Source organism: Anguilla rostrata, chromosome 2 (assembly GCF_018555375.3).
Source record: "Anguilla rostrata isolate EN2019 chromosome 2, ASM1855537v3, whole genome shotgun sequence".
Lineage (NCBI taxonomy): Eukaryota > Metazoa > Chordata > Actinopteri > Anguilliformes > Anguillidae > Anguilla > Anguilla rostrata.
In genome coordinates, this window is record NC_057934.1 from 2,044,247 (window position 1) to 2,057,163 (window position 12,917).

General features: G+C 42.4%; 1 protein-coding gene across 4 annotated transcripts in view; it reads left to right on the forward strand.

The window, feature by feature from the left end:
• The window catches only part of LOC135243331 (VPS10 domain-containing receptor SorCS1), a 179,566-nt gene extending 175,059 nt beyond the window's left edge, over window positions 1–4,507 (forward strand). For 3 of the 4 annotated variants that reach the window (XM_064315090.1, XM_064315081.1, XM_064315099.1), the window contains 3 exons: window positions 96–201; window positions 981–1,138; window positions 2,646–4,507. In XM_064315090.1, the coding sequence (XP_064171160.1) occupies window positions 96–201; window positions 981–1,138; window positions 2,646–2,710 (329 nt within the window). In that variant the 3' untranslated portion in view covers window positions 2,711–4,507. The remainder of the gene's footprint in view (window positions 1–95; window positions 202–980; window positions 1,139–2,645) is intronic. The other variant, XR_010326612.1, reaches the window with a different exon arrangement.
• Window positions 4,508–12,917: the final 8,410 nt, after the last annotated feature.

A 12,917-nucleotide genomic window follows, 5' to 3' on the forward strand; every position in this document is an offset into this window, starting at 1 on the left:
GCACTAGCCACTATAGCAAACAGGCAATTTCCTTTACATCACAATGCGCCACATTCATGATTCACACTTTGTTTGTGTTTTTTTCTTCTCCACAGCGCCCCTGGTGGACATTAGTGAAAATCACAGTGGCTCTGCGATGCTCATGCTGTTGTCTGTGGTCGTTGTGGGTTTAGCGATCTTTGTCATCTATAAATTCAAAAGGTACAGTAATCTTCAGGTATATTTTCACAGTGATTTAATTTAAACAGTAAGATTACATTCATAAGTGTCAATTAAAGTCTGATCACGAAGTGTGGGAAGTGTAGTTGCTTATGTACTGGTGTATATTAATATTTAGACATTTGTTATATGAAATTGCGGTCAAAGCTTTTTTTTTTTCTTGCTTATTTTTAATTGCAACGATCTGCAAGTCTGCAAGATGAAACTGAAGATGATATTCAGCTCTGAAAGCTGGAGTCGGGGGGTGGGGAGGGGGGGCGGGGGGGAGAGAGCGAAGCTTGCGCGTCAGAATTCTCTGCAAATGTGAAACGCCAGTCAGAATCCAGACAGTATCAATATTTAGCCCTTTGAGAGTGTTCCGCTTGACCTTTCTCAGATTTTAAACGAGGGCTCTCCGCACAGGTGCGGCCCTACAGGAGAAGGGCAGGCGGGGTCGTATGGATTAGAGGGGAGACAGAAAGAGCGAGCTCAGCAGACCCTGCATACGTTCTCCCCCCCCCCCGCTCCCTCTGGGGCTCCACCGTTAACTTCCCTGGATTAAGATGTTTCTGACATCTGGCTGCGCTGCAAACCAACGCGCTTTCATATTTGCTTGCGGTGGAAGAGAGTCTTCGGCATATTAATGAGTACTAATGAGTTCCTCCCCCCACCCCCCAACCGCTGCGCTGTGCCGTGCGTGCGCGCCCCTCAACCTTCTCCACGCCCAGCTATTTACCTCGCCTTTCCCTGTGTCTCTGTTTCATTGTGAATCTTTCCTCAAGGAAGATCCCAGGCCTCAATGTCTATGCGCAAATGCAGAACGAAAAAGAGCAAGAAATGATGAGTCCAGTGAGCCCCGCCGAGGACGCTCCGGACCCCCGGAGGGATTCGCCGGCTTCTCCGGAGCTTCTGGACACAACGTTGGACACACAGGCTACAGGTACGGCGTCCGCAGCCCCAAACGGGGCCTAGCAGGCGCTCCCATTCAGACCCACTTACACAGGTGACATTTGTGCATACAAAAGGTGAAATACATAGATTATACAGGTGACAGTGCAGATGCTGTCATTCAGATCAACTTTACACAGGTGACATTTTCACATATAAAAGGTAATTATAGAAAGGAAAGACGGGAGCCTGCACTCTTAATGAATGAGATGTAAATTATAAATGTCTACGCAACAAAATCATTTTCATTGTATGTTATTCCTATTTGGACAAAGAGACAGACATGTTTCGGCCTAAGCCGTCCTCAGTGTCTTTTTTTTTACATATAAAAGGTGAAATATGTTTATTATACAGGTGACAGTGCAGTTTAGCAGATGCTGTCATTCAGATCAACTTTACACAGGTGACGTTTTGACATTTAATACACTCATACAGGCGAATAACCTGACCCCGTTCATTATGGGTCTGAGGGCAGTGCCCCAACTGAGAATCGATCCCGCAACCTCTCATGTGTACGCTATGCTCAGTTCCCTGACCATTAGACTATACTCTGTATTACTCTCCAGTACTTTCAGGATTTCATTCCTCCAGAATATTCTCCATAGGACAGACAGGTGATACGCTGGGATACAGTTTGAGTGACAGAGTCACAGTGTAGTCATGGAACTGTTGCTTGTAGCTGGATGATTTGAATCCCAGTCATGAGAATCATCGTAAAAGCCCTGTGCAATAACGTTAATATTTTATTTAAGTGTGATTTTCAAAGATTTTAAAGATTATATTTTTTTATCCTGTAAGCAGCCAGGTTGTTATGCTGACTGCTACTGGAGGAGCTGTGGTATTGGTCATTTGGGAACTGTGTTTCTGGCATATCTAGATTTGCATTTTAACCATAGAATCTAATAGAACCATTTAAACATAGAACGGTCATGGTTTGACTTAAGTTGGACTGTCGATCGGAAGTTAACTTGAAGCAAATATCCAAGCGTAATGGACACACTGTGTCCGTTCAACAACTCTCATTTTTAGAAAATAACATACTTTACTTCAAAAGCACATTTTATTGTTTCTCTGTTTATACATGTTAGATAAATATGTGTTTATGTCTTTATTTTGTGGCTTAATGAACGCTTTAGCTGCGAGAAAAATGTGCTTGCCTGGGGTCTTTGATCTGTTCCTCTAAATATTAATTTACAAAATGGTGGAATATGTGCGCCTAGTGCATTACCTTTGTTAAGGCTGACTCAAACTAATGACCCTCATAAATAATATGGGAGGGAGTATCGCTGTTTTAATTTCACTAGCCTCTGAACAGTGATGCCAATGTGGATTGAGAGTCGGCAAACTTTCAGCGTGATGCAGTGACACAGAGTCCAGGATTTTAATCCCCGCGTGTTTCCCACAAAATGGCAGTGATTACCAAGTACGCTTTCTTTCTCCTTTCTTTTTTCTTCTTCTTCTTTTGTCTCTTTCTTCTTTTTTCTCCTGTCTCCTGTTAGGTTGCGTTAAACCTCACACGAATATCAAATTTTCCACGGAACTCCCCACGTACGTCAGCGTTTAAACTCCGGAACCCGAACAGTCGACCCAGTCGCGTTTTGGACTTTAGACCATTCAGACACAAAGGTTTTTAGCTTTATACCTGTGCATGTTGGACACTGCTGACACAAACCGTGCTCTGTGCATACCAGAATAAACTGTGTACAGGTTTTTTTTATATGTCTCTGTAATAAATACAAACATTTTGATTACATTTATTTATATAAAATACGATACATATGAAACTACTTTAGGGGAAATACCTGCATGTAAACAATAACCATGTGGTTTGCTAAAATGGCTTTTTACATCATTTTGCTTTATTTTAATGCTAACAAGAGTGATACATTATTTATTCATGAGGATATATTTAATTTTTAAAAATTCATATTTTTTGTAAATCATGAATGTGACGTATGTATGAGTTTTAACATAAACTAAACTGAAATATTATATTTGAATGTGAGATCGGCGAATGAAACAGAGATATTTTGGTCTGTAGTTTCTCGGCAAAAAAGATATTGCACAATGCATAATTCAGTTCTTTGGTTTGTTTTCACATTTCTGTGACTATTTAAAAAATGGATTTGTAACAATGCACACAATATTAGACGCAGGGTTAGTTGTTATCGGTTTGATGTAATTTTCTTTCCATTATGATGTATTCTTCTGTCTGCAAAAAAACCCCCATATATTTATGATAAACACTTTGAAAACTGTATATAATATAATTGTATACTGTAGCCACTACTCTTGAAGAGGTATGACTAGATGAAACCATTCAAGAACTAAAAACAACCGTGTGATAGGGTTGGGGCGTTATCCGGCGAAACCGTAATACTGTGGCATACAATACCGATGGTGTTTTTTCAACGCCGTCCAGTCCGTTAATGCACCATTTTTAGAGTGCATGTATTGAACTAGCATTCCTTAAAAACAGCATCTCGTCCTGAAGCACTGCCACCCTTTTTCAGAAGTTACGCAGCGATACCGGTGGCACCGGCGACGTCTGTGGGGGAAACCGTGCAGTGATCCTGCTGCAGATTGGACCGTTGGAAAAGAGACACGACTGTGGCTTATGATTTGGTTGCCAAAATAAGTGACGGCCCCATCGTGGCAGTACGCGGCCTTATGCCACATTATGAAGGGAACCCCTGATATTTCGATGAGGTCGTCTGTAGTGGTGATGACCAAAGGAAGGCCAGGTGACGATTCGTAGTGCTCGTGCTCATGAGCTCATTGCCTGCATTTCCCGCCTTTTTGTTGTGCGCTCCTCAAGGATACAGGGCCTTCCACGTTTTAGTGCAAATATTCAATTTCACATCTCAGAGCAATGTCGTTTTATTTTATTTTTTCGTACATTGAGAATTCATATCCATACCCCCCCCCCCCCAAAGTTGAGGGAGTTCCTGTGGGAAAAGTAGTGGTTTCAGAAAAAGCCTGAAATGGTGGATCTCCCCGATGGGAGGAAATCTTGGGAGGAACCCGGCGGGGAAGCCCATCCTCCACTGGCCGGCCAGGTGTAAAATAGCGGTAGAATGGAATGTAACCGAAATGTAATAAGGGATCTATCACAGCAAATAAAATGGGTTGAGTAGGTTAATACGCCGCAGCTGCAATATGCAACATGTGCCAATCGAGCAGTCAAATCAGTCCACTAGCTAAAAAGATGATTTCGCTAGGGAGCTATTTGGATGTATTTTGTTATAGCTATGTAAAAAAAAAAACTGTAAAACTTGGAGTGGATTTGTGCTCGTGGGTGGAGCGTGTGCCAGAGGATACACAGGAACGGGAATCTTTGCCACAGAGGGGTGTGATGGGTGTGTGTAAATGGTAAATGGACTGCATTATTGCGCTTTATCAGCGCTTACAATGATGCCTCTATTCCAGAGCATGGGTTAGGGTAGTGTCTTGTCAGGACACTTCGACACCAGGCGGGTTTGAACCGAACCTCCGCTGCCAGACAATCGGTCTTACCTCCGATATGTCGCCCCATAATAACGATGGGCACATTGTCAACGCTGACCCTGCCGGAGCGAACCTTCCTACGGAATGTTTAGGATATCGTAGGCGTACGTGATCGCTGTGAACTATAAGCAGCTGGTAGAACTACAAACGTAGCAAACGTATCGACATGCCAGCGTTTCTCAGTTGTCACTAATGAAATGGTGATACTGGGCTATTTTTCAGTGAAGGTATGACGGTGTGAAAATCTGGATACCGCCCAACCCTACTGGATAACTGTATATTACTTTGTTTTTTTCAGCCATGTATAGTTACGTTTAAATGTTTTAATGTCGATTTAATTTTAATATGTTCTTTGTAAAGACATTTGTAAAGATATTTTTCTCGGCCAACATTAATTTTATTTTTCTATTTTTTATTCATTTATTTTTTTTAAATTTACCTCCCCCCTGCTTGTAGTATTCTTTTGACAACAGGTAAACCACAAGACTTTGAAAGGTCATGGAGGAATCCTTGTTTATCTACCTTCAAAAATCTGTTCCCTATGAGTATTTTGTTATTATTTTTTTCCCGAAACTGTATGATTGATTCAGACAACAAATTCGAAATAATTCATTTGAGTCATAGCTGACACCAAGCATAGTTTGGTTCCCATAATGTACAGTACTGCTCAACCCTTATCTATGAACTCTGTACTTTCCACACACATTTCAAGAAAAATATCATTATTAAACTCCGTCCGATAACTGGCACAACACATATTTTCATTAATCCTGAAGAGTTCAATGTGTCGAGGTTGAATGTAGACCGTTTCTTATGAACCATAGAATCAAATGTATAGAGGTCTGTGTGCATGTTTTAAAATGGACCTTTTTTTATTATCAGTGTTTTTCCTCTTCTCCCACGGCACGCCGTGACCTGGCTTTGGCCTGATTTGCGGAGGTATTTGTTAGGGGCCAAGAATCGGCTTTCAGATGGTGTGTGGCTTCAGGGTCAGCGCGGCGGGGATTTCATTGACCCTTGACTCACAGGATCCGGAGTAGTCGTTGTTCTGAAAACACGTCCTTCATAGCGGCCCTCAGAAGATGCGCCGTCCTGAAGGAGCGCGGCAGTACACATCGGCCCAGTCGCTGCTATTCCATCAAAACACGGCAGAAAGGAAAATGTACACAGTTGGAGAGGGAAAAAAAAAATGTGATTCCTGATTTGATTTTTTTTCACAGGCATATTGAAGACACTTAAACTTTTCTTTTCCCTTATTGTCAGAAAATGACAATAAAACAGAAGACAAATTTACTTTGCAAAGGTTACAGATATGGCTTATGCCATCTGTTTTCTTTGGGGATGAGAGTTGTGAACTCCAGCTGGCATATTGTGTGCTTTATGCGCCGTTTGTCTTTTCTTATGGTAAATATCAATGGCAAAATATCAGAATTTAGTTCCAAAAGAATTTAATACAAAATATTACGGCTTGGCAGAGGTACGTGTCCTCTTGCCGTTGAATTGGAAATGAAATAGACACTGAACCCTTTATAGTACTACTTCAAAGAGGTTCTGTGGCCAAGGAGTAACGCAAAAAGATCATTGGTTAAAACGCATCACGTGACCGAAGCGAAGTTAAGCATACAGATGTGAGCCGGTCCGAGCCATCCATCCCACCACCCTGGTTAGTGAGCTTATTTTTGTAGAGGACAAAGTTTTATTACTGTAAAGCTTTTATATAAAAACGAATTTTAGATGTGTAGTCTTTTGTTGAAATACAACTCTGTTCCATGTGCAGTTGTTTCCGTTTCTTGCATTTGCAATCATATTTATTAAATGGAACAAACGGTTGCTGTGTTTTGACTTTCTTGCAGCGTTGGAAATGAAATTAACTGGAGTTGTCCTGAAGGTACCGCAGAAAAAAAGGATAGTTGTTTTTACAGCGCTGAAAATTTAGGGCCTCTCTATTCATGTCTATTGTACCTTCCGTTGTGATTTGCAGGTGATTTTACGTGTTTTCTTCATATCTGAATCCACACAAAGTTACAAAAATCTGATCTCGATCAACCCGTTTAATCAGGCAAAATGAACACTGTTCCCCAATTGTCTCTGATGCCGGAGGAAATTTACCTTGTTTGCATATATGGGGGAAAAAAGTGTGAAAAAGTGATGTACGAAACCTTTTTGACCTTACTTTCAAAATGGATGCCGGCAAGTTTTTACTTTTGTCAGATGAATAAGTAATGCCCATAAATTATTCATAGAAAAGAAAAGCTAAACCACAGCGCGCCAATGACTGAATCTCTCAAAAATAAGGAGTGCTAGGCCAGAGCTAATCAGGTCCTATTAAACACCTTATAAATAATGTTAGTAATAACCTCCCTTTGACACAGTGCTTTAAACTTCTGAAGTGCATTTTATTTTCCTCCAAGGGAAACCGTTGCTTGCCTGAAGCGAGTTCGAGGCTGAGTTGCACTGAACCTGGCTGTTTCTTCCCGTTCGTTTCTCTGACGTCCACATCGATTCAGACGTCCACGTCGGTGTGTCTGCTTTACGCGTTTCAGCTGTCTGATCTGTCGGGACAGGTCGACCACCTTTAAAACAAAAAAAAAAAAAAAAAGAAATTTTAAAAGATGACTTCTTGGGAGAATTCTTAACTTTCATCACGTACTTAAACGCCTTTAAGAATCTTTGTCTGTTGTCCCCGTTTGATCATCTTGGCGGGGAGAGGATGCGTTATGCTAATGCCTGGTTGAGCCCGTCAGCTTGCGGTGGGTGGGTGGGTCAAAAAGCACGTCTCCTGCAGTCAGAATCCTAAATTTGCGACAGGTAGGGAAAGGCAAAGGCGCGGGGTTGTGGAGGGGGGGGGGGGGCAGGGCAGCAGAAGGAAGAGATATTAGCGATGCGGGGGGATGCAGCTGTGAAATTATTGAGTCTTTAATCTTTCCCCGAGCGGCGACGTGTGAAGGGTTTGGGAAAGGGTCTGGGGAGGGCGGAGATTACGGGGAGGCCAGCGCAGAGAGGAACAGCTCAAACGAGACCTCAAAGGACCGCGCGGAGCCCGGGAGGCCGCTCAGGGTCCCGAACGGGAAAAAATAAAGTAAAATAATGGCCACGGATTCGGTCGAATTGCTCTACAGAAGGCACTCAGGTTCCTGATGTTGCCTTACGCACAATGCGTAGAATTACTGTCTTCTCGATGGTTGTTTTTGATATCGCTTTATTTGCGAGCGTGGTGTCACTTAAATCGCTTATGACAAACTGTGTGAGGCGGTGAACATTTCCCTAAAACTAAATAAAAAATATTTTAAAAAAATACAAGACAAGCAGGTAGGAAAGGTTGTGCCTTCATGAGGAGTTTGAAGCAGAGTCACTGGAGAGAGGAATTGTGGGAATGTGGCTCTACGTTGACCTGTGCCACTGTTCGTCTACGGCATTACGAGGAAGTGACATCATCAGCACAGACCGCCAAGTCCCGACATCCTGGATCGCGAACGGCGAGGGCGCGGGGGGATCTCGAGCCGCAGCGCGGGGAGAGACCACTAGGGGGCAGTGCGAGGACGAGCGGCATGCGAAATTGAACGTCGCCCGGAAGGGGAGATGTCATTTTCCTCTCGTTAGCCGGCACTCTGAGACTAATTGCGGTTATTAAATGCTCTATTCGATTAGTAATCTCCGGGGGACGGTGCCTTTGGTCGTACCCTTGCGGATCTGCAGGCCGGACCCATGATGTGTGCACCTAAAGGGTTTCGTCCTAAATAAGGCTGCCGATTGATTCCAAGCTTTGTGAGCAGTTTCAAAAGAGGTATTACCATACTGCTGACTGTAATTCTTTGCAAATGAAGTCATTTTCTGATCTTCTTCCCCCCCCTATCCTTTCTGCTGTGCATTTTGAATGAATACCACACACACTCTTATGCTCTTTTCTTTGGCTTAACATTATGAAAAAAATGTATATATATATTTTTCAGTGCACATATGCATTACCGCTTACACGCCAGCGTGTTTTTGCCACATATTGTTATTGGTCTGTCGAAGCTTCCCAGCATGCAGTGCATGGCTATCTGAAATTGTGTTATACTGCACGTGTGATATTTCCTTCAGTTCCTCAGAACTGTACCCGCTCCTCGGAAGCCACTTAAAATGTGTTAACCCTGTGTGTGATTGGACTTCAGCATCCATTTACAGCGAGCCCGCTGACAGGCATGCTGGGTAAACACGATTATTCAGTTCATATCCCGCTCAAGAAGAGCTGCTCAGCAATATGGCGGGCGCACTTAATGCGGCACACGGGCAAGCTCACGCCATCCGCCGCGTGCTCCTCTAACTCGAGAGATTTCTGTGTAAAAGGCGAGGGGATATTCACCCGTCCTCCGCTATACACGGGGAAGGATGATGTACACCATTTTGTTAAATTTGTTTTTCGTTCACAGACAAAAGAATGTAGAGGGGCTACCAAATATCTAACACTCCATAGTAAAGCTGCTCACTTTCTTAACAGGTTTTATATATGTAAAAAAAAAAAAAGAAAAAACTGATTTGAGTCCAACCCAAAACCAGCCATAGATTTGATAAACAACAGTCACATTTCAGAGCAATTTAGAGCGGCTGGAGTTTGTCCAAAATTAATCGGCTGGCGCTGGCAGCGAAAAGACCGCACCGGAGAATGGAGCACGCCGCAGAATCGAGCTCAAATATAAATCTGTGTGAAGCCCCTCTGAAGTGCCGTGCCAGAATGCTAGGTAGCCTAGCCACATGCCCGCTAAGCTTCCTGTCGTACACGTGGTGTGGTGCTGTAGTGGGCTGTGCGTTTAAATTATAATTAATTAAAAATCATTAAATCGAAGGTTAGTGTGCCGTCTTGAGGATGGCACTGATAGCCCGCTAACTACTTCCTTCCCATACAGATTGTATGCATGCATTTTATCGGCAAGAGCCAAGGTCAGCCTTGCCCTGGACTCATTGATTAAGGAGTAAAGATGGTTCTGAGTAGCCAGAGAGTAAAATGTCCAGTGTCAGTGTCCAGCAGAGTTTATCTGAGTCCAATAGGGACCACATGTACACTGTAAGTGTTAATTTAACACCAGGCATGTTACTGTGTGGTGTGTGACTACAGTACAGTGTTGGTGTATGTCACATATTATATCGAGGACTGAACTTTATGTAGCAAATGTATCTGAGAAAATACTACCATGGATTATTTAAACAGATGCACACACCTGCATGTTTTTTTTTAATTCAGCTGTTCTGCTCCACATTTTTTTTCTAAGACCTAGTTTAGCTTCCTGCTGTGAATTAATACAGTTAACACTGGATGATGGCAGTATTCTTTGTTATATCTGAGGCAATGCACCTTGTATGAACTGAAAAACTTTTTATTCCCTTATGGCACCTGAGTACTGTAATATAAGTAGCGATGAGGATCAAACTGTCAAGAAACTCAATTAAATGTTATGCAGGAGAGTTTTGTTTTAATACGTTTATATACTGTATGTTGCAAATTATTGATTTGAAAATATTTGTATCCATTTTATTGTTCTTTCTATAGCTTTGTGTGTGTGTGTGTGTGCGTGTGTGTGCTTGTGTGTATGTGCGTGTGTGCGTGTGTGTGTGTGTACGCATCCGTGCATGTGCGTGTGTGATGTATAATTACATAAATTTAAAACTCGTATGTAAATACAAATAGATTCTTTTAAACCAAGGAGAGAGAGAGAGGCAGTCTTTTTTTCCCTTTTTCTTAACAAAGAGCAGGATTGTCAGTTGCGCAGACAGGTCCGGGCGTACACTCTGCCCGGGATCAGATTAATCCGACCGGCTCTAAATGGTTTTGGGCCCACCTGAGCTCTGGTGTTGAACCCGACTGCTGTTCTGAGATCTCAGGACAAGTCGAATTGCTGGCGCCAGCGCTGGTCCCGGTCCTCCTCCCTCTGGCTTAAAGAAGCCATTACGCTCTGTGGAATTGGGGGGAGCGGGGGTTCCTGAGCCCCAGCCGAAAGTAGTTTTAAAGTGACACGTTTGCAGCCGTTCGGAGTAAACAGATAAAGCATTTACACACCGGCACTCAATAAGGCCTACTTCAGCTGCCTAACTCCGGGGACAAATAGAAAGCTCTCACCCTCTCTCCAGCGGTCCTGTGTACTCTGTATTCTTTATTAAGAATAGGGCCAAAAAGAAAAACAGTTTTGGCACAAAACAAGTCCTGAGATGTTGCTTTTTCATTCAAGGTCGCTTTGGGTCTAGAGAAGAGTGAGACTTTATTCCATCTTCTTGAATAAACCTGGACTAGTGGGGCATTACCAATGGTATAAAAAAACTGTTGGATTTTGGTGACATACTTTTTTGTCTCCTATTTCTGAAAAGATAAAAAGTCTCTATCTTAAATGAGGGCCGTCACTAGTGGGGTGAAAGGTGGTGATGATTCTAGGAGCCCACAGCTTGGGGGGGGGGGGGCGGCGTTACTGCAAAAAAAATGTATTTGTTTTATTAAAAAGGGAGCTCCAGAGCAATGTCAGGGGGACCAGAATTTATAGCTACACCCCTGGGCCTAATCAATGTTCACGGGAGTGGATTTTTGGATTTCTTTATCAGTAGAAGACTGCATATTGTTTTCACAGTTCTGTTTCATAACAAAATGAGAATTATCTTCATTATTCGAAGGTGAAGAAGTTATGCAATATATTTTCTGCATATAAACGGCATATAAATCTCTGGACCGTTAGTGGACACAAAGTGTCTGATCACAAAACCGTATAATGTGGAAAGGTTCTTTTCACTTCATTTGAAAAATGTGAGATGAGGTCAATAAAACAAAATTAAATTCTAGATATTTTTTTTGCCCAGTCATTAGACTTGATGTTTATTGGATTATTGGGCTAATTATGTATTACCACAAGGTGACAGAGCAGAGTCATAACTGTGCTCTAGCTAACAGAAAAAAGAGATTTGAGACGTATCCGTAGGTTTGACTCTTCTTTTTGTACCCAGATCCTTCTAAATTAATGTAGTTATAATCACTCAATAAGCCTGTAATAACCAGAACCCAGTACAGTATGCAATATATGTACTGTAATGTGTTATAACAATACATTTTTAAGCATAGGAAGTATTAACATAATAAAGCATAAGATAGGTATATGTTTCATCTTTCTAGCAGGGGTATAAAGGATATAATTAAAAAAAAAATTTTTTTTATTGCATGTTATTGAAAGAGAACAGGATAATACACACTGCAGACAAACATCTGTGCTCTTTCAATGCTTATGAGGACACTGGAACCCATCCAAATCACTGTCAGGTGCAGGTGAGGGAGAGACGAAGCTTATGAAACGAAAGGAAAATCGCATCTGACTCGCGCCACCCCCTTAGCCGGATGGCTTTCCTCGCGGTCTTCCAGCTCTGTTTTATTATGTTGATAAATGTGCTGTTTGTGTGAGACACACCCGCGCTCACACACCTCTCTCCGAATAATGACGTTCCAGACAACGCCGGTGAAAGTGTATGTGCGTGTGTGCGTGTGTGTGTGCGTGTGTGTGTGTGTGTGTAATGTAGAGCTCTCCACGGAGAGATTTAGGCTGCCAGAGGCAAATTTAGTCTGTCTCGTTTACACAATGAAGTGTTTTTTTATGCTTACCTTAATATGCTTTTCAGTGGAAATGCTCTGGCTAACAGGAGTGCAGCTCCTGACCCAGATAGGTTTGGTGATAGCTGTGTGCTGCCATTATATTCATACCAGGCACCGTTTGCATTTTGATTGAGGAAAGCTTGTATAACGTTTGGCATTTTTATTATTTCCCTTCATAAAAAAAATAACAATAAAAGGAGCTTCAGTTAAATCAGGCTGCCGCGATTGACGTGTTTACGGTGGCGTAACTGTCTCTGTTGATGAACTCTATGATATAATTTAACTTTGATGGAAATCAGGGTGTTCAGTGCAAGGTGTGTGCATCACATTATGTGTTTTTACAGCTCTACACGTGTGGGTTTTCGCCACTGTCTTACCGGCTCTAGTGGCAGACCAGTCCAATGTCTAAGTCCATTGCTGTATTTACTACGAGGGAGATGGCATAGCCATGCCCCTGCCTGGACTGGACTTAGGCAGTACTGTATAGGCCTAGTCCTGTATAGTGTTTGGGACACTTTTTTTAGTTTGTGTGTATTGTTTTTGTCTTGTGAGCAGGATTGGTATAATAAGCTAAGGCTTCAGCCTGTACCTTTTCAGCCATTCAGTTATTGCCTTGATTTGTTGATTCATTGTGGTTTGGCCATTTCTCATGTACATCTCTATG